We start from the raw sequence: 22,890 nt of genomic DNA, 5'->3' as shown, positions 1-22,890 counted from the left end.
CAAACATTTGTCAGCAGTTAGAACATTGGTACACTGCTCTCGGCAGCTTCCGGTGGGTAGCACGCAATGGCTACCATCAGAGGACCATATAGGTGGCTACCATCAGAGGATGATACAAGTGGCTACCATCAGAGGACCATTTAGGTGGCTACCATCAGAGGACCATATAGGTGGCTACCACCAGAGGACCATATAGGTTGCTACCATCAGAGGACCATATAGGTGGCTACCATCAGAGGACCATATAGGTTGCTACCATCAGAGGACCATATAGGTGGCTACCATCAGAGGACCATATAGGTTGCTACCATCAGAGGACCATATAGGTGGCTACCATCAGAGGACCATATAGGTAGTTACCATCAGAGGACCCCATAGGTGGCTACCATCAGAGGACGATATAGGTGGCTACCATCAGAGCTGGCTACCACCAGAGAACCGTCAGCTACCAACGAGAGGATCATTTAGATGTCTATCACAAGAGGACCCAATCCATTGATAACACAGAGTATATCAAATTACAGAAGCGATGAATTCAATTAGGGCTACAAGTTGGCTTATCGAAGTGTTATTATTTCCATTCTCATCAAGTGGCGACTAATGCCGCGACAGTTGTTGCCGGTCACGTGTCCCTGGAGATACATTGACCCCACGTCAGAGAGCCAAACACGCCATGGCAGGGGAAACAACGATAACATCACAATCATCTTCACCGAGACGATGATGAGAGATGGCGTGATAGTTGGCGAGAAGAACCGTTCTGACGAGAAGCACTGGGTGGGGTGGGGGTGGGGGGGGGGGCACACACGACTGAACGGAAGCTGAAGCAACGGTGCGATACTATCGACCTATCAAATGGTAACAATCCCAATGACATAACTTGAAAATAAGGTTTCCCAGAAAAATAGTTTTCTTGTGATCTATTTAATTTAGTCTAGTGCTTGGGGTCAGGTTTTTCAAGATCAGAGATCTTTTCTTGTCTGCCGCTATCTCCAACACAATAAAAAAAACCGATTGTAATTACGGCACAAAGGGGAAATAATTATTGTATCGTTTTCATCCACTGAAATAGATGCATTTGTTTATTGCTTGTCGGTAGCAATTTTCGTGACGTATTACAAGTGTGGGAGCGGATATTTCGTGCAGGAAGATTTAGCGCCTGTTCCTACGGCAGGCGACAGGGTAGACGGAGCTTGGAGGTGAAAACACGAGTTTTACTGCCTTGTTAAATCTACCTCAAGTTTTTAACATTGACGGCAACCAGCGTTTCATCGTTTTTAAATGGGTGTGCTAGTGTACTGAGGCTCCTACAAGAGTTGTAACACTGAGCCATCCCTTGCAGTGATCGTTACAACCATAAACTTAATTAGGAAAGGTAATTAAATGTACACACACACATATGGATGTGTAAACGAACGTGTACAAGTGTTTCTGTCGGATGGGACAGGGTGTGTCCTGTACATTGACGTCCAGTCCAGTAGCTACATGGCAGACAAACTCGGTGCCATCGCTGTTCCGCGGGGCTATTTAAAGATATCTGAGGCCAGAAAGTGATGTTGATGGACGCGCTGTCTGACCTATAACCCCTCATGTTGGGGGCCGACAAACCACGAGCATCGCCTGTGTCATCTCTCATCACCCCCGCTCAACAAAGAGGTGTCAGCCCACGTCACAAAAGGAAGACGGAAACGAAACTTCATTTCTGGCTTGTTCGAGCTACTTGAAGCTGCAGCGGACTAGCAAGAGGAACTGGTAGGAAGTTTGCTCATACACATGGAGGCCCAGTAAGCAGCAGCAGGGTTCGAGATCTAGAGGAACTTCAACAGATAGAAGAGTGGCAATATGGCCTCGACTTATGCTGTAAACACTGATGTTCTTGTGATGCCTGTAAAACGTAACGATTATCAAAAAATAACGAGACCACAGCTATTTTTAGCAATCGTTAGTCCTATCTACAGTGCCATGATTGAGAACCAAGGTATTTAAACCCTTTCAAACCGTGAAATCATTTAATAGCCTCCATTCTTGTCCCTGCGACTGGCGGAGATGGGGTATAAAAAAAACGTATCACGATTTATGTTGGGCTTACCGTTGATGGTGCCTTAACTCAGCCAACTGACAATCACATGAACGTGCCAATCAGCTGTCTCCTCACTGCGTGCCGTGTGCCTTTCATATCGCGGATTCCCCGTTTAATGCCCGCCTTGACGTTTTTTACTCGGCTCCTGCTTAATGTATGCAGGTATGTGTGCCTGCCTCTACTTACACGCAGGATAAAGAACGCCTGTCTTCAATCTTTGCTAAGGCAAAGTCGGCATCAATATTCGATAGAATGTGGTGCAATTACCAACACAATGACAACTGTTGTTGAACCCTACAGTACACTGTCTACCTTGTATGAACACAACGACAAAGATAAATAAAATACTTAAAAAAAACTTTTTAAAAAACCACGTTTTTCTTGTGGACTAAAAAGTAGAAAATAAATTTTCATACATTTGATGACAAAAAACGTGGGTACGTTCACCATCAAATTTCCCGACCCATCTGCCCGACCCACGTTTTTTGTCATCAAATGTATGAAAATTTATTTTCTACTTTTTAGTCCACAAGAAAAACGTGGTTTTTTAAAAAGTTTTTTTTAAGTATTTTATTTTCTCCTTTTTAGTCCGTTGCTACACATGAAAAACGTGTTTTTTAAAAAAGTTTTTTATATAGTTTATTTTCTACTTTATCTAATGACTTGATTAAGTATGAATTGACTAAGTGTTTATAAATACACGGACTAAAAAAATCTTGAGCGACCAGGATTCGAACCTGGGTTGTCGCGGCCACAACGCGAAGTACTAACCACTATACGATCACGGCCAGCGCGCTCACATCGATTGGGGCCGAAGTAACTGTGTCAACAAGCCTCCAGTCTTGTCGGTATCTTTAGATATCATGTCCTCAATTTTATGGTCCTTTGGGCGTAATTAAATTAAGCTAATTACGGTCTCTAATTGCTAGTTTTTATGATTGCATCTGAAATTGTTAGGCGAAAGTAACCTGCATGCCAAATTTCAGATCTATAGAGCAATCATAAGTGGGCTAATTTTCGATGTCAATTTTAACAACAAACACATCCACGCGAAGCTGAGTTAATAAAAACGTGTTAAAATAGCGTGTAAACCAGCATGTATTGTCCACCTTGTGAAGGCCACCAGTGACTTACCCACTTTAAGCAAATGAGTCAACAAATCTGTCATGTGGACAAGCGGGGAGTCGACTACCATCCTACTATAGACCAAGAGTAAACAATCCGTCATTAGCGTCAGGTTACACACACTATCTATGTAGTCCCAGCCGTGGTAAGCTAACACATTCATAAATAATAACTCTTTGAGCTGCACTAGACGCTAATAAACAAAACAATGGTTTGAATATACGGTGATCAATGCTACAGATGTATCAAAAGGTTAGGTTGGAACTAGCTCAGTTAGAGTAGTACATTCAGTGTAACGCTCTTATGTTTAAAGGTCCGTCAACCATAGTACGGGCTTGTAAATGTTGAGAAGGTTACTACTGCTATTGACATATCTTAACGAATTAAAAATAAAACGTAAAACACTTAAGCTTGGGGTTGAGCTGGGCAAAAAGTTACAGAGACCAGGGAATTTTTTTTCAACTTTTGATGGTTAACTGATGAAGACGTTGTGTCGAAACATAATGAAGTTTTGAGTGTTTTGAACTCGAGTGAAGACCATTTGTCTCCCAGTTCTACACACATGCCGCACCTATTGTGTGTGCCCCACCAAGAAGAAACTGTGTATAATGCCACTTGAAGTTAGACGGCAGGGGGAGCCTCGAACGTCGGCCCCTTGTTTTCACTCGCATTGGCCCGGTGACACAGAGTTGTTGCCCCATTCAATGAGCAAAAAACCTCCCGCCATTTCTAAGCATGGAGTGCCATTAAACAACTCTCCACTTTTCTTCCATCTCGGCAGGTATCAAACCGTTTCCTTCAGAACTGGCGCCCCTCAGAACTGGCGCCCCTCAAACTTTTTTAACTCACGATTTGGCCTGCCCTTTATTCCTTCACCGCGGGGGATAGGGGGGAGTCATACAAAAGGAAAACAAAATGTAAGATGTAGAGTGGAATAATTGTAGCAAAAAATAGCAATTAACTACTTGAGAAGGTTGTCTTTATTTAAAAAATATGTCAGCTTATTTCGACCAAACATTTTATATAAAGGTCACCCGAGGTTAGGAGACCAGAATATGCGATACGGGTGAGTGAGTATAAAAACCATCAGTTCAACTGGAACGTTTGACAGCCAACAATTTTTGGCAAACAAAACTTGATCCCGTCATGGAGGATAGACATGGTTGGTGGAAGGTAAGGGTGGCACGGGACTTGGTGGTGTCTGGGGTTAAGGTTAGGTAAGGGTGGCACAGGACTTGGTGGTGTCTGGGGTTAAGGTTAGGTAAGGGTGGCACAGGACTTGGTGGTGTCTGGGGTTAAGGTTAGGTAAGGGTGGCACGAGACTTGGTGGTGTCTGGGGTTAAGGTTAGGTAAGGGTGGCACGGGACTTGGTGGTGTCTGGGGTTAAGGTTAGGTAAGGGTGGCACGGGACTTGGTGGTGTCTGGGGTTAAGGTTAGGTAAGGGTGGCACAGGACTTGGTGGTGTCTGGGGTTAAGGTTAGGTAAGGGTGGCACGAGACTTGGTGGTGTCTGGGGTTAAGGTTAGGTAAGGGTGGCACAGGACTTGGTGGTGTCTGGGGTTAAGGTTAGGTAAGGGTGGCACAGGACTTGGTGGTGTCTGGGGTTAAGGTTAGGTAAGGGTGGCACGGGACTTGGTGTGTGAGTGGTGTGAGGGTGTCACGGAGACATGGTCGGTGGAAGGTAAGGGTGGCACGGGACTTGGTGTGTGAGTGGTGTGAGGGTGTCAGACTACTGGTGTCTGACGATAAACGGTATTTTGGAGAATGCTGGTGTTCTTGGTATTCTGGTGTGATGGAGACTTGCTGTGTTTTATCAATTAAAACAAAGATAAATTGAAGGAACCTTGACATAGTTGATTACACAGCATGCTGACACAAACCAAGTTTCCAACCCTACGTGTGAACAGAGAAAAGATTATTTTTTTCTGAATATAAAATGTAAAACGAATAATGGGCACCAAAGCGGCTTGTGATAGCGCTGCCGAGAATAATCACCGCCACCCCCTCCCCCACCTATTCAGATGCCAAACCGTAGTTTTTAAGGAGCAGGATTTCAACGCGACACGTTTCCAGCTAAAACCTTGAATGCCGATGGGACCAGAAGGATGGTAGTGTTGTTCAGGGGTGCTGTGGTATTTACGACATTCTTATTAAGTCTACGATAGAGTAAAAAATTGCGCAAGTTTCGACAGAAGGAGAGAGAATAAAAAGCAGCGCCACCAACGTTTTACAATGTTACAGCTTAAGCCGCCAGTGTTGAAGATATCCTTATCTAGACGAGAGCTGCAGCAGAAGCTGACAACCTTCATCTTTACTTTTTTTTTTAAATATTTCCGGGCGGGGGATTGGAGGGGGGGGGGCTGTCCGTTTCCCTTCAGCTGATCGGACAACGAAGGAACGTCAGAGGGAGAAAAATGTGTTACAATAAATGTTGGTGACGCGGCATGACGCTTGACGGACAGTGGTATGACCAGTCATGACCCAGTCGACCAGTGCAAACCAAGTGTAGCGGAAGTACAGATGACGTATACATTTGGGTTTACTGATTTGGCAAAAAAAAAAAATTAAAGTTGGTTTTTATGGACGTTAATGGAACAAGTCCTTCTGAAGTCCAGCCGAATGCTCGTGTCTAGAGGGCAGGCTCCACGTATAATCAATAAAGAACTAAAGGACAACATCCACATAGAATCAATACAGAAATCGACTAGAGGATAACATCTATAGGCAATCAATATGAGGACCAACACATCGACCGTTCTCTCCACCTGCTAATGTCAGCATTACATCGACCATACAACGACCTTCATGCGTTTTTGAGCACAAAATTCCCTCACCCCACGGAGAATTCCCTCTACCCCATGGGGGCTGAAATTGGTTCCCAGATCAACGAAAAAAAAGCTTCCGTGTTAAAAATCAAACACCTTCTAAATCTTAATCTGTCCCTGACTCCCGCACGGGGTATGCATGGTTGCACTAATTTCAATACCGTCTCCAGACTGCTCCCATCTCTGGCACGTTGGCATTATTAATAGTTAATTGTTCCCGTGGCCAAAGGTCGCCCCACCACCCCAACACGGACCCAGGGAGTCGAGTGAGAAGTCATCTGTACGTCGAGTGTTCGCAATGATCACCAGGCGTTTGACTGGCTTTGTGAGGCTGCATGCTGGTGTAACTTACATGCTGATGTAACTTACATGCTGATGTAACTTACATGATGGTGTAACTTACATGCTGGTGTAACTTACATGCTGGTGTAACTTACATGCTGGTGTAACTTACATGCTGGTGTAACTTACATGATGGTGTAACTTACATCATGGTGTAACTTACATCATGGTGTAACTTACATGCTGATGTAACTTACATGCTGGTGTAACTTACATGCTGGTGTAACTTACAAACTGGTTAACTAACATACGGTGTATGACACAAGCTCGTACGATATAGAAGGGAATGTCATTTAAATCTAGTCTATTAATATCGATACAGTAAAGCAACACGGTGCAAGCAACAACTATCATAGAAAACAGAGACCCCTATGGTTGCAACTCTCCATTGTGTTTTAAAAATGCTTCTCCCCATAAGGTATTGAAAGGGTGTTTGATGAGCTATTTTTATCATCGAACACACGTCAACAAGCACAGGTCCCACTGAGCCAATCAAAGTCGCACGATTGTCACAAGTAAAATGGGTCATCTGATCATAGGCGCCATTCATGTTATTACTACACAAGAATGATAATTGGGGAAATCTAACAGCGCCACACCGTGTTAGTGTATAACAACCCTTAAGCCGGTAGAGTCTGTTTTCCAGGCAAGGGACGCATACAATACGTGCTCCCCCCCCCCCCCCCCCCAACACACACCCAACCTGTACACACTGGGCCCGTTGTGGATTTTACCTTTTGATATTTGACAGATAAAGCGACAAGTTTTTAGCTTGATTTCATTACCGCTGTCAGCTGATTCACAACTTGAATGTCTGGACCAGTGAGAAGTGTTGTCGGTGTTTGACTGAAAGATGTAGACAATAAACACTGGCTATTGTTGGCAAGCCGGCGAGGTAACGAGATGAAAGGGCTATGTACACTCGGCTAGATTTGATTTCATTACGGGGCTCCAAGTAATCACGTCTCTGCCAATCCCGAGGACTTGCTATTTATAGACTGGCTGGGGATATTGATGAGTCCAAACAAAAGAGGATAAGCATTCGGAAAATGAGGCAAATTACATTTGTCTATACCGATTTCTGAGTTGACTCTCATTGCTAGGTCGGAAAATAGAGCGAACTGAGTTAGTCTATAATCTTGTCATTGAGGAGATTCGTATTTCACTGTTCATAAACTGAAGCATATCTGTGTTAATTTAATATTGACTGAGTTTTAAATTTTTTAAAATGATATGCTAATATTTTTATCCGGGATCTGGCTCTCATGGTATATTGCCTGACCTGGTTAAATCTCCCAATACTGGTGTAGTGATGCGGGCTGGGGGCGTCATTAAAAATACAACCAAAGCTTAAAGTGATTTAAAACTCCCCCAGAAGTCCGTTTGAACTTTTGAGTCATGGTCGTGTTGGATGTGGGTGGCTCGGTATAGACCAACGTGAGTCCAAAATGTTGTCGGTTAGAGTTGGCAAGTTGCGGAGTATGACCAAACCCTGAAACAATATCAACCTCGGGAACACGTGCCCCGCCCCCTCCCCAAAATAAATGCAATAGAGTGGTAACAACAAGTCGAGTAGTCAAGTAGAATGGACCCAACGGTGCTTGCAGCAATCACCACACGCACGGAACACTGCACAAAAACAACTCAGTTCCATAAACAATCACCTGCTTTCAACTTTTTGCTTTTAGTGTCGAGAAAACCAAATCTTCATGGGCATGCTTCACTAGCACGGCAAGTCCCGGGTCGATCGTTTCCATCCACGCAAAACTTTTTTTAAAGAGGGAAAATTGGAGGGGAAAAAACAAAGCGAGTTCCGATAAAAATTAATTTAAACAAAATCCAAAAATAACCGGCTTGTCAAAAACTGTTCGTGGCTCTCCTGGGGCTAATCTTAAAGCAGGCAATAACGCTTTTCATAGATCTCATTAATAACCCGTTTAGATCAGCGTCGGGGAGGGGAGGGCTTGAGTCAAGATGGTAGCGGCCTTTTGTTTGATCGATTCGTCTCTGGATGCTGTTATTTCGCCTTGAGTGTGGAACGACGCAACACTCGGGACCTCTCCTCCCACTGTAAGGCTTGCTATCTCATACTTGACCATGTCTCCCAGTAACAACATCCATCAACACGGAGCGGTCAAGTTTTGTCTGACCAGTATAATCATGGTACAAGGGGGTTTTATACTCACATCAAGTAATTGGAAGCAGCTATTTTTATTTGGACTGGGTACACACGTGTAGATCAGAATTCTGCTGAGTAGTTTTAAAAACACGAGCTGTAAAGTCAGGAGTATATGGAGAAAAATATCGACCATTTCCTTTAACAGACGACATGACAAAATCCCAAGTTTGGCGAAGCACGCTTCGCTGTTTTTATAGTTAAGGCAGTAGTGTGTGGTTTCAAAGAGCTACCATAGTCTCATAGTGCCAATTGTCAGTGGTTGCCATTGTATTGTATTGCCACTTGTCAGTGACTGCCACTGTAATGTAGTGCCACTTGTCAGTGACTGTCACTGTGCTGTCGTGCCATTAGTCAGTGATCGTGACTCAGGGAAGAAACCGGTTTATAATTAAAAAAACGAATAAGCTGCCACCAGAAAATAGCGAAACAAAATATGTCTCTACAATTTTCAAGTTAACTTTTCAAGTGGCCAAAGCAGAATCCCGCGCCCTTAAAACAAGTACCTTCCCTCTACCCCCCCCCCCCTTACCAGGCTCACTGTCTACTCCAATCAGATAGGTCCGGCCAGCCAACAGACGTAAGACAAGCATGATGAAGATTGCCTGTATGTCCTGCACCTGTCCTGGGACCCAAATGAAAATACTTCTCCAGCCAGCCAGGAATGAACTCACATCAAAGAGTTCACTGCAGCACGCTAGTAATAAATTACACAATGTATTCCATCGAGCGAGGCAGCACTCACTCGGCATGCAGATGACATGATAAGCAAGACACTATGTCATATCTGGAACAAAAAAAATCATCAGACGCTACAAAACCAACCGCTTATTTCATTTACTGCATTGTGTGCTTTTTTCTGTTGAATGGATAGGCAAGATTAACACAGGCTGACAACTCTGGGAGATTGAAACCGTCTGTATTCGAGACAGAGAACAATATTAAAAAATGTAATTTACCTCCCCGACTATACCCCCTCTCATCACACATCAACCTATATCCACCCAGCCCACACATCAGCCTATATCCACCCAGCCCACACATCAACCTATATCCACCCAGCCCACACATCAGCCAGCACCCACCCAGCCCACACATCAGCCAGCACCCACCCAGCCCACACATCATCCTATATCCACCCAGCCCACACATCAGCCAGCACCCACCCAGCCCACACATCAACCTATATCCACCCAGCCCACACATCAGCCAGCACCCACCCAGCCCACACATCAACCTATATCCACCCAGCCCACACATCAGCCTATATCCACCCAGCCCACACATCAGCCAGCACCCACCCAGCCCACACATCAACCTATATCCACCCAGCCCACACATCAACCTATATCCACCCAGCCCACACATCAGCCAGCACCCACCCAGCCCACACATCAGCCTATATCCACCCAGCCCACACATCAGCCAGCACCCACCCAGCCCACACATCAACCTATATCCACCCAGCCCACACATCAGCCTATATCCACCCAGCCCACACATCAGCCAGCACCCACCCAGCCTACACATCAACCTATATCCACCCAGCCCACACATCAGCCAGCACCCACCCAGCCCACACATCAGCCAGCATCCACCCCAGCCCACACATCAGCCAGCACCCACCCAGCCCACACATCATCCTATATCCACCCAGCCCACACATCAGCCTATATCCACCCAGCCCACACATCAGCCAGCACCCACCCAGCCCACACATCAGCCAGCATCCACCCAGCCCACACATCAACCTATATCCACCCAGCCCACACATCAGCCAGCACCCACCCAGCCCACACATCAACCTATATCCACCCAGCCCACACATCAGCCTATATCCACCCAGCCCACACATCAGCCAACACCCACCCCAGCCCACACATCAGCCAGCATCCACCCCAGCCCACACATCAGCCAGCATCCACCCAGCCCACACATCAGCCAGCATCCACCCAGCCCACACATCAGCCAGCACCCACCCCAGCCCACACATCAACCTATATCCACCCAGCCCACACATCAGCCAACACCCACCCAGCCCACACATCAGCCAGCATCCACCCAGCCCACACATCAACCTATATCCACCCAGCCCACACATCAGCCAACACCCACCCAGCCCACACATCAACCTATATCCACCCAGCCCACACATCAACCTATATCCACCCAGCCCACACATCAGCCAGCACCCACCCAGCCCACACATCAACCTATATCCACCCAGCCCACACATCAGCCAGCACCCACCCAGCCCACACATCAGCCTATATCCACCCAGCCCACACATCAGCCAGCATCCACCCAGCCCACACATCAGCCAGCATCCACCCAGCCCACACATCAACCTATATCCACCCAGCCCACACATCAACCTATATCCACCCAGCCCACACATCAGCCAGCACCCACCCAGCCCACACATCAACCTATATCCACCCAGCCCACACATCAGCCAGCACCCACCCAGCCCACACATCAACCTATATCCACCCAGCCCACACATCAGCCAGCATCCACCCAGCCCACACATCAGCCAGCATCCACCCAGCCCACACATCAGCCAACACCCACCCCAGCCATCAACCTCCACCCGGCCCACATAGCACCACATCTCCCCCGCTGACCTAAACCTTCTCCCCAAATTTTATTGGTCCACACCTCACTACCCCAGTGTTACAAGCCGGCTGCCTCACGCGGATATTAACGACCTTCTAATCTCTGTCAGGTGGGGCAATGACGCCACCCACACCCTCTTTACCACAGGGAACGCTTAGCACAAAAGGAAAAAAAAGTATTTCGACCCTGGCATTTTAAAGACTGTGGAGGTAGCTGTGGGGCTGGCGGTTCACGGGAGTCATGGCTCACGGGAGTCATGGCTCACGGCTCACATGGCTGCTAGCTCAGCAGTAAATGGTAGCGCTAACATTTGACACTCTAGTGGTCAAAGGCCAGACTGGTCATTCAGTCCGAACTTTTTCCAACATTTGATAATGTTAACGGGTTTAAAGTGTACTACTGAAATCTTTGTTTTAAAGTGGTATAATTTTTTAAAATTGTTTATACGATTTGTTTAATGGGACGGAGTGGCTGAGCGACAAAAAGCGCCTTTGCTAACCCAAAGTCAGAAGACGCCCAGCGATGATGGGTACTTTTCATCGTTAGTACAAGTAACGGCGACTGGGCTCGGTATGAAGCTGACCACACAATCCCTTTATGTGACAGGTCAGAAAAATATTCAACGTCATCCGCCCCCTGGACAATCAGGTGAGAAAAGGTAACTACAGCACAACATAGACTGGGTCTTAACCCGCCAGCCACCCTCTCTTCCTGTTGTAGTAACCAAGAAAAGTGGGTACATACACTGGGCCACTTCATACAGCTCTTGTGGTTATCATAGCCTCGTTACCGCCTCATAAATTCTACAAGCTGCCGAGATAACCAGATAGGTCACAAGTGGTTAATGAGTAGACACTAAATTAGGAACCGGAAATACTAAACGTATATCCCCACACCCCACCCAACCAAAAAAAAAAACGTTAAAAAAATATTTTTTAAATGTTAGGTTTCAATAACTTGGGCAAGAGCGCGCCAATCTGGCCACACAAAAAACGGATGAAGAAAAAAAAAAACTGCCGTATTCCCTGTGGAGGTGGTAACCTGTCCATCAACGGTTGTACGAGAGCGAATTCCTCGCGTGTAAGTCGCGAATTGAAAGCAGCAGCAGAAAGAATGATTGCTGATAAACACAGATGTAAGTCTGGCAGAGAAAATTGATTGGGTGGGGAGCCTAGGCTACTTGTCAGCAGCTCTCACGTCGGTGCTAACGTCTTCACAACTCTGGTTTAAACATCTTTTTATAGTAGGGTGCTTTAAAACTCGCAATACTTGGTTTAAACATCTTCTTATAGTAGGGTGCTTTAAAACTCGCAATACTTGGTTTAAACATCTTCTTATAGTAGGGTGCTTTAAAACTCGCAATACTTGGTTTAAACATCTTCTTATAGTAGGGTGATTTAACTCGCAATACTTGGTTTAAACATCTTCTTATAGTAGGGGTGCTTTAAAACTCGCAATACTTGGTTTAAACATCTTCTTATAGTAGGGTGATTTAACTCGCAATACTTGGTTTAAACATCTTCTTATAGTAGGGGTGCTTTAAAACTCGCAATACTTGGTTTAAGCATCTTTTTAACCTACAGTAGGGGTGCTTTAACACACAATATTTGATTTAAAGAATCTTTTTAACTTTAGTAGGGGTGATTTAAAACTCGCAATACTTGGTTTAAACTAGACCCAACTTTTAAACAACAAAATAATTGAACTCACAGTAGATGGGTTTAAAACTAGAATAGCTCTGTAAAAATATTATCTGGCGCTTGATTAAAAACTTGAAAAACCTCTTTAATCACAGGAGTGCTTTGTTCTAACTTAAAGAGATGATTAAATGTTAAATATACATAAAAGATCATCCCAAAATGCTTTGAAAATAAACCTTTTATTTATTATTTGTATATCCATCACCCCATCTTCCTCGATACACAAACTAGACCTAATATTGAATTCTATAAACCGCGTCAACTAAAAAAAATCTTCATATACTCCCCCCCCCCTAATTTTTGTATAAACCGAGTGTATCCCCGAGCAGTATAAAATGCAAGAAGACTAATCTTTTAAAAAGCCATAGACCGCTAACCAGCGTGCTGCGGCAAACATCACGTTTTCACCAGCGGCTGTAATCCCCCCTACTCTCTCACACACACGACAGACTTATAAATACTCCAACAGCACAATGATTCGGTGATTTGAAAGATCGTCAATACGTCTACCTGCGCTGATATGAGGTCTGGCCTCGATACTGGCTCTATACACGGGGAAATGATAATAGACCGAGAGTTGCGCGACTACAGACATCCGCGTTAGTCGGTGGGGGACAGCTTTTTTTATCCTCACGACGTTTTAACATCGTCCATCGTGGTGGGGACGTTGTCATGGAAATTCTAATAGTGGAGCAATAAGCTTTCTTAACACATTCTTAGAGTTACAAACAAGACTTCGCTTAATGCATCAAAAGGCAATGACGTGTTGTTTTTTACTTACTGAATTTGATTCTACTACTACTACTAGATGTATGGATCTTTTTTTTTTAAATGCTCCAACTGTCGTGTTGTTGTTTTATAATCAAAGTTTTATTCATGCATCTGTAACCCAATGTCATTTTAAAAAGGGACCTTTGACAATTGTGACAAAACAAATAGTTTGAGTAATAGGCCCTACTCAAGCGGCCCCTCCCAGGGCCTACCGGCCGTGCTGTATGACACACACTTAATGATCCCGTCCCCATTCGGCCTGTACCAGCCTTATAATAGACATACAATAAGTCTACAATCCCAGGGGAAGAATGCTGTGCTGGGATTGCTGGAGCGTGAGGAGGGACTATAGAGCCGAACCTCCCATGTAAAGACAGGCCATTCACCAGAAACTTCAGCACGATCAAACAGATAAAACTCGCCGGGCTTTGATGTGTTCACGCTAGCCCCGGAGAATGCGGGATTGTGTCTCCAAGAAATACCGCCGGTAAGACACGGGACCTCTCGGGAAGAAAGGAGCTTTAAAACTTATCAGCTAGGCCGGCCTTGTATGGGCTTTTACCTGGCTTTACTAGGGCCGAGGTTTTCATTACCAGTCCAATGGGTTTTCATTATAAAAAAAAAAATCCAATAGGGGCGTTATGGATCATCACAGGCGCTTTCAGATAGGTTTAATGAAATATCCAGTCAAAGGACAGGCGATGTTGTGTGTGTGGTGGGGGGGGGGGGGGGGGGGGGGGAAAGGGGCTACTAGATTTAAGTTAATTTTAGATAAGACAATGAAGCAGGTACTGTTATGAATATTTTTAGCTAATCCTGATTGTTAAATAGGCTTACACTTACACACCTCTGGTATATTTACGTCAGAAATGTGTACTTAAAAAAAAAATGTTAATTAAAACGGCGTAAAAAAAAGATAGTCCCCTAATTAAAAAATGTCTTACCTGGGTGGTTGTGGCCTTTTGTTCATAGCTTCCACCGACTTCTATTGCTGTTATATCCAATATCAAGGTATCCCCAGCCAGTGCCTCTCTGTCTATGGCTGCTAGAGTGGAGAGGTCTCCCGAGGACTTGCTGATGGCAAATAATCCACCTTGGTCCCTGCCTGAGGCCACCACTCGTGTGATGTAGTACTCCACCGTGCGGCCAGCCACAGAGGGGGAGCAGTCCACCCTCAGGATTGGGGTGCCGGCCTGGTTTTCTCTCACCCGCCCCGAGTTGGGGCTGGTGGGCGCAAACACGGGACCGGTGCCGCTGATGACATACAAGAAGGTAACAGACACGGACGTGCTCTTGGCGCCCAGGAGATCTGTAACGCCGCCATCTGTGGCAGTGACCGAGAGCGTGGTGCCGGACGTGGTCTGCTGGAGGGCGCTGTTCAGGGTGATGGCGCCGGTGGTTGGGTTGATGCTAAACAAGGTCGTTCTCTGACCACTGAATGAGTAGGTCACTCTGGCGTTGTCCCCTTGGTCCAGGTCTGTGGCTAGTACTGTGGCCACGGTACTACCGGCAGGGGTGTTGTAGGGTACAAGAAAGAAGGCAGCTGACTGGAACACTGGGGCGTTATCATTGGCATCTCTCACTACAATGGACAGGTTCTTTTCTGCAGTTCTGCGATTGGCTACATTCTTGTCCTGGTCAGTGGCATAAATAACCAGCCTAACCATGTTAGTGCTAGTGATTAGCCCGGTTAGAGCCCGGTTTAAGGTTAACTCGCCAGTGACAGGGTGGATGATGAAATAATTTCCAGCAGGGGTTTGTTTGAACAGTCTGTATCTGACAGTTCCAAAATCCCCAGAATCTTTATCAACAGCTGACACCTGGGCTATGCTGGTGTTTACTGGGGTGGTCTCATTGAAGTAAAGCTGGGAGATGCCATCTAAAAAGATTGGTGAATTATCGTTAGCATCCTCAACTTTAACTGTGAACATTCTGGCTACAGACAGTGAAGGGAAGCCTGCATCAGAGAGAGAGATGTTTAGGGAGTGATCACCATGGTTACTTGCTTCATAATCCAAGAGCTTGGACAGTGTGAGTTTTCCAGAGGAAACCCCAAGAGAGAAGACATCGTCACCATTTCCAGAGACAATGTCAAAGCGCAGGGTGGCACTAATGCCTATGTCCCTGTCACTGCCAGAGAACATGACCAATGTCTCGCCAACGTTTGTGTTTTCACTGACACTGACAGAGCTGGGGGTGTCTGGGGCGAACTGAGGTGGGTTGTCATTATAGTCCAGCACATGAATGTTCAGTGTGATATTAGCCTGGAGCTGGACACTGGCCCCGGAGTCTGTAGCTTTCACCGTCAGCCTGTACTGGTCTTTGGTTTCCCTGTCCAAGCTGTCCTTCAGATACAGCTTACCAGAGCCAGCGTTGATGCCAAACTTGCCATCACTGTTTCCACCGATGATGTTGTAAGACAGGGCAGCGTTTATTCCTTCATCAGCGTCATTCGCCACCAGTGTGAAAAACACATCATTGACGTTGGTGTTCTCAGACACATCTATGGTGGTGTCTGGTGACTGCAAGAACACAGGTGGGTTGTCGTTCTCATCCTTGACAATGACCTTGACATAGGCTTTACTCTGCAGCTTGACCAGGCCATTATCAGTGGCATACACTGAAAACATGTAGTAGGACACACTGGTGGTCTTGAAGATGTACTCCCTGTCAAACACTTTGGAAGAGAAGATGGTCCCCAGAAAGGGATCTATGGTAAAGTTGTCATTCCCTTCTCCAAGAGAGTACAGCAGATCAGCATTGCGTCCAACGTCCAAGTCATCAGCCTTGACTGTACCAACATATGTGTTGGCCTCCTTGTTTTCTACTATGAAAAACTCGTAAACATTTTTGCTGAACACAGGTTCATTGTCGTTCTCATCGACAACATAGATGGTAATATTTACGGCAGAGCTGCGTGGCTCCTGTCCATTATCCTTCACTTCTACAGTCAGTGAGTACATGTCCTTCTTCTCCCTGTCCAATACATGAGCTAAATAAAAAGAGCCGTCAGGGAAAATCCCAAAGCGCTTGTCATCATTGCCCCTGATGATGTTGAAGCTAAGCTCAGCATTTTTGCCCTTGTCGCTGTCTTTAGCTGAGAGGAGTTTGACCACATTGTTCACTGTCTGGGCCTCCGACACAAACAGCTCATATCTGTTTTCTGTGAACAGTGGTGTGTGGTCATTCACATCTTTGACGGTCACCTTGACATTCATGGAGCTGGATTTTCTTGGTGTACCTGCATCAGTTGCTGTCACCTTGAGAGTGAGAGAACTACCAGAGATAAAAGTGGTAGGTTTGGTCAGGTAAATGACCCCGGTGCTGGCGTTGATGGCAAATACTTTATTGACATCACTCTCTGACACCAGGACAAAGCTGATCTCTCTGTTGCTGCCTGCATCTCTATCAATGGCCTGGGCATAGAAGATGTTTTGACCAACTGGCCAGTTCTCCAGTATCTCAGCTTCTGTTGTGTTGGCTGTAAACACAGGTGGGTTATCATTGACATCTGTAACAATAACAGTAACTTTCCTAGAGCTAATCCTTTCCCCATCAAACGCCATCACAGTCAGGTTGTATTCTGATCTATCTTCCCTGTCCAGCGCCAGTTGGGTGCGGATGACCCCAGAGGATGAGTTGATTTTAAACACCCCATCTTGGTCTCCACTGGCTATGGCATAGGTTATAGGCCTGCCTGCTGGGGATGTGGCTTCAACAGCACCAACCTGTCTGCCAATCTGAGGGCTCATCTCTCCATTGTCTTCCACAATCTCAAATATGTTGGGCAAATTTTGGAACTCTGGAGCCTGGCTGGACATGTTGATGACGATGACATTGACAGTGGCATCTGTTTCTGAGGGTGACCCTCCGCCATCTCTGGCAGACACAGTTAATCTGTATGTCAGTTGACTCTGTATCTGCTTAGAGGTGGATATCATCCCAGTATCTCCATTGATTTTGAAACTGTTGTATGTGTCAGTCATAGAATATGTCACCTTGCCAAAGTCCCCAATGTCTTTATCAGTAGCAAACACCCGGATGACCTGCAGGTCTGAAGGGTCATTCATGTAGATATTGGCATAATATTCTCTGGGAGAAAACTTTGGCCGGTTGTCATTCAGGTCTCTGATTCTCAACTCAATGGTAGCTGTGGAAGATAGGTGGTTCGGACCTTCATCTGTGGCCACAACTTTAACCAGGTATTTGTCTCTTTCTTCTCTGTCAAACTGTTTGAGGGCCAGCACCTTGCCAGATGACTGTACAGAGAAGCAGCCAGGGTACAGCATCTCTGTGTCAGGGTGTATGGAGAAATCTACCGTCCCATTGATGCCACTGTCTAGGTCTATCACTTTAAGGGTGACTATCTCAGTGTTGGGAGCCATATTTTCAGCAAGCTCCTGGATGTAAGACGACTGAGAAAACTTTGGAATGTAGTCATTCTCATCTTGGATGTCTATGGTCAAGATGGCATAGCTGTACCTGGGCTCAGAGCCACTGTCATGGGCAGATATGTTGAGGATGACCTGAGCAGCCTCTTCATGATCAATGGCAGCTTGTGTGGTGACAAGACCCGTCTCTGAATCCATCTTAAACCAATGAAGAGGTTCATTCCCTGAGGCAATATCATAGGTGAGCCTGGCATTGTCCCCCTCATCTAGGTCTGTTGCCCTGAGACTGGCCACAAATGAGTTCACTTTAGCAAACTCACTAACACTGACCCTGTACGATGTGTGCTCAAACTCAGGGCTGTGATCATTGGCATCATTAACCATGATCAGAATATAAGCAGTGGTGCTTCTGGGAGGGGTGCCTTTATCCACAGCTTTAAACGTCAGGTTAAACATACCAATGGTTTCCCTGTCCAACTGTTTAGCCACCTGGACCATGATGATGTTGAAGTCAGCAATGGTAAAATAGCTGAAGTATCCTCCTTCATTGCCCTTGACTATAGAGAGGGAGGTCTCCCCATTGATGCCATTATCAGCATCAGAGACGCTCACTGTGAACACCTGGGTACTGATGTTGGCGTTCTCATCAACATTGGCTATGTTGATGTCATTCTCAGAACTACTGGTAGAAAAATGAATCACAGGGTCATGGTCATTTTCATCTAGCACCTCAATATAAAGGTAAGCACGTCCAGTTAGAGGGTTCAAACCCTTGTCTGTGGCTTCCACAGTAATAAAACAGCTGTTGGGATTGCATGGTTCAGTTGACCTGCTACACCTCAGACTGCAGGCCAGAGGACTGGAGACAGTTCGGATCTCCCCCGTGTTCTCATCAATCTTAAACTGATGGGAGGAGTCGTCTATGTGGTAGGATATCTCCTTGTTCAAGCCCAGGTCGTTGTCTGTGGCCTCTGCGATGAACACCAGAGTTCCAATAGGTGCGCTCTCATTGACCTGGACCCTGTACTGGCTCTGGTGAAACGTTGGGGTGTTGTCATTGACATCAAGGATGACAACATCCACCAGCAGGTAGCCAGACCGCGGTGGGGAGCCTCCGTCCTGTGCTGACACGTTCAGCTGGTAGTGGTCAATGGTTTCCCTGTCAAAACTCTGGTCACCAATTTTTGACACGTACAAAATTAAAGGTAAACCTGACCGGTCAAGGTCGAACATGCCCAGATCATTCCCACTCACTATGCTGTACTTGATAGTTCCGTTGATTCCCTCGTCAGGGTCTGTTGCTGTCACTATACTTTTCCTACCTTCTTTGGCATCTTCCTGAAAAGTGATGGTAACACTGGCTGCACCATCTGTGCTAAAGACTGGGGCATTATCGTTGATATCCAGGACAACAACTGAAACAATGATGGTCAGCTGGGGGTCTTTAGAGTTGCTGGGCCGTCCAATAACTGTTAAACGAATGACTGGGTTTCCTAAGGATTCCCTGTCAATAACTTTTAGAGTTCTTATGGTACCAGAAGCACTAATCTCAAACAGGGTAGAGCTTTCTTGGAATGTGTAGCTGTAGTTGGGTAGAGAGCTCACAACCCCAACCAAAGTGCCGACAGGGGACTCTTCTACCACCTTAAACTCTACATTTCCTGGGCCCTGGCCTTGGGCGAACACAGCCAAAAAATGTATCAAAATAACGCAGGTCACATGACTCAGATTGATGGCTCTGATGAGACCTTTGTGGCCATAAACTTTAAGAGCCATCTGACTTCTTTAGATTCTCATATTATGAACACTGTTGGTAAAAATACTTTGCATTGCTTGTTTTGTTCTTCATGCAGAGTCGATCTAACATTTTTTAATGTTCTGGAAAGTTCTTTTAAATTGTGTTTGTTGCTTTGATGTCATGAAAACTGAAATTACAGACACACAAAAAATGTAGTTAGGTACGGTGAAGATGAAAATCTTAAGTAACCAATTATTTTGACAACAGTTTTCTATGGTTTATGACAAAAACATAATCATAGATGTAAACTATTTACCCCTATTTTTGTATTTATATTTACTATATTCCTAAACTTTTGTTAACTTGGATTTAGTTATGTTTTTATAAATATAGATCTACTATATTGTGTCTTAATTATTTTTGAAGAGGATAGCTCTTTCAAGTTTCATTAGGTTCTAATAAAACTAATAATAACTGTTCAACTGTTCAGTATATCTTTTAATAAGCAAAAATGTTACTAATATATTTAATTTGGGCTAAATAACAATATTATATTAGCCTACCTATGATTTATAAATCTTTATTAGATCTAGATCTAGAATCTAGAGAGTTGGTAATTAATTAGCTATAGGCAGGCCTATGTCATAGATTATAATCTATATTTTATAATAAAATGAAAAGATCTAAACTTATAAAATATATAATATAGGCCTAATCTTAATTCTTAATTAAGAGGACAATAATGATATAATAATACATTAGCCTAAATAATAGAATTTCCCTGACTATACAAAAAAAACTTAAAAACATATCCAGTGAGAAGATAGTTATAGTATAATTATAATAATAATTTAATTATTAATAATAGACTATTGACTTTAGTATTTAGAATCTAGAATCTAATCTAGATCTAGTGATCTAGATTCTATATTATATCTAGAATAGAGAGAATAAACTCTAGCACTATAGACATAGAGTATCTAGATTTATATCTCTAGATCTAGATCTAGATCTACTTAACTAGATGAAAAGTCTGAAAAGATAATCTAAAACTTGTCCCTAAACTTTAGGCTTTAGGCCTTTTAACTTTTAAGTGTTAAAGACAAGTTTGAGAGAAGTGAAACAACTGTTACAACGTAACAACATAGATTAGAATAATTATTTTACTTTTACATATCAGATATCTAGACAGATCTAGATCTAGACTTAGAACCTAGAATAGATCTATTATTTAGTTCTAGATTCTAGATCTAATCGTTATTAAAATATAATTAATTAGGTAATTAGACGACACAGCAATGACAGCAGTCACTGATTTTTTGTTACAACTTACAGTCTTACAACAATCACGTGATCATTGTTTATAGCGGAATATAGCGAAATATAGCGATGTAAAATAAGTTTAATAACAAAAGCCGAATTAGACGTTTATCACTAAACTTTGCTGACTAAACCTGTGGCCTGTAAAGTAAAATCCATTTTAGAATATTATCCGAAATCTTCGCCCCGAGCGTGAGATGTTAAACAGGGGAACGAAGTTTTGGTTACGGTACACGACACAAACGCAACGTTCTTCGGCACCACTACTGCTACTGGACTGACACAACTTGATAAAAACAGAGTCTAGTTGCCAGATGAGACGAGTTAAGCATTGAACAACTCTATCACGAGATCTAGAGATAAAAACTCAAATAAGTATAAGTACTTACTCAGATATTTAGTTTGAACAGTGTTGTATAAATCCTAGATATGTATGTGTTTTACCTGTGTTTTCAAATATCACAGGTAACTTAACTAGCCGTGGCCATTTCCGTTACCGTTAGGCCTGTCTTGCTATGCACCGCGCTCGCGCTGCCTCAGTTCGCGCGGACTGCCTGTGACGTCAGCTACGCCCCGCCCCTAGCAGAAATGAGTGACTGACAAACAACCATACATATTTCAATTTTCCGTGGCACCTGCTAAGAGATGTTGATAGAGTGCCTTAGAGTTGTTTGACAAAAAGAATTTTGCACTCCTGAATAAATAAAATTCACATTGCGCTGTTTCAACCCTAAGTGGTATGAAAAGATTAGTCAAACAGTAACAAAAATAAACTAAAGGGTGATTCATTAGTGCGTAGCGACAAAAGGGAATTTTACATCCAATCTTCATACGGCTTACTATTGAATAAAACAAAGTTTAATTGAGGCTTTTTAAAAAAAATTTAATCATAAATAAAAGCTAATATTGTGTTAAAAACAGTTGTGCTAATTAGGAAAATGGGGAGTGCGAGGGGGGGGGGGGATGTTGTAAATCGTTATTAATTGAAATAATGAATAACATGTTATTTTTAACCGCAAGTCAGTCATGTCCCTAAACGAAAACATTGACCACATCTAAATGTTGACTGTCCAAACTACATTGACCACATTTAAATGTTGACTGCCCAAACTACATTGACCACATCTAAATATTGACTGTCCAAACTATTTGACCAAATTAACATGTTGACTGTCCAAACTACATTGACCACATTTACATGTTGACTGTCCAAACTACATTGACCACATCTAAATGTTGACTGTCCGAACTACATTGACCAAGTCCACATCTTCACAATCCAAACTTTATTGACAACATCAACACAGTCTTGTCCAGCCAACAACATTGACCACATCTAAATGTTGACTGTCCAAACAATCTACACTGACCACATCTAAATGTTGACTGTCCAAACTACATTGACCACATTTAAATGTTGACTGCCCAAACTACATTGACCACATCTAAATATTGACTGTCCAAACTACATTGACCACATTTACATGTTGACTGTCCAAACAATCTACACTGACCAGATCTAAATATTGACTGTCCAAACTACATTGACCACGTCCACATTTTGACAATCCAAACTTTATTGACGACATCAACACAGTCTTGTCCAGCCAACAACATTGACCACGTCTACAAGGGTCAGTTACACCAGTTTCTGCGACACATTACGGAATTAACTTCAGTCAAAGGTCACTGACCCCACCCCCATTTCACCAGTCACTGACCCCTCCCCCCATTACATACTCCAAAGTCACACACACACACACACACACACACACCCTTTGTATTTGGGATTGTTATCTCTGAA

At 44.2% G+C, this 22,890-nt stretch overlaps 1 protein-coding gene across 1 annotated transcript in view; it reads right to left on the bottom strand.

Moving 5' to 3' along the window:
• Positions 1–21,592, bottom strand: part of LOC131938717 (cadherin-related tumor suppressor) — a 91,936-nt gene extending 70,344 nt beyond the window's left edge. Inside the window, exons 1-2 of the mRNA XM_059296852.1 lie at positions 21,476–21,592; positions 14,582–19,953 (exon numbers count right to left, since the gene is read on the bottom strand). Coding sequence (XP_059152835.1) covers positions 14,582–19,804 — 5,223 coding nt within the window. The 5' untranslated portion in view covers positions 19,805–19,953; positions 21,476–21,592. The remainder of the gene's footprint in view (positions 1–14,581; positions 19,954–21,475) is intronic.
• Between the last annotated feature and the right edge of the window lie 1,298 nt (positions 21,593–22,890).

This window comes from Physella acuta, unplaced genomic scaffold, assembly GCF_028476545.2.
Source record: "Physella acuta isolate Inbredline_101_S28 unplaced genomic scaffold, ASM2847654v3 ptg000017l, whole genome shotgun sequence".
Lineage (NCBI taxonomy): Eukaryota > Metazoa > Mollusca > Gastropoda > Physidae > Physella > Physella acuta.
The sequence above is the reverse complement of the archived record's forward strand: the minus strand, read 5'-3'. Positions and strand labels throughout refer to the sequence as shown.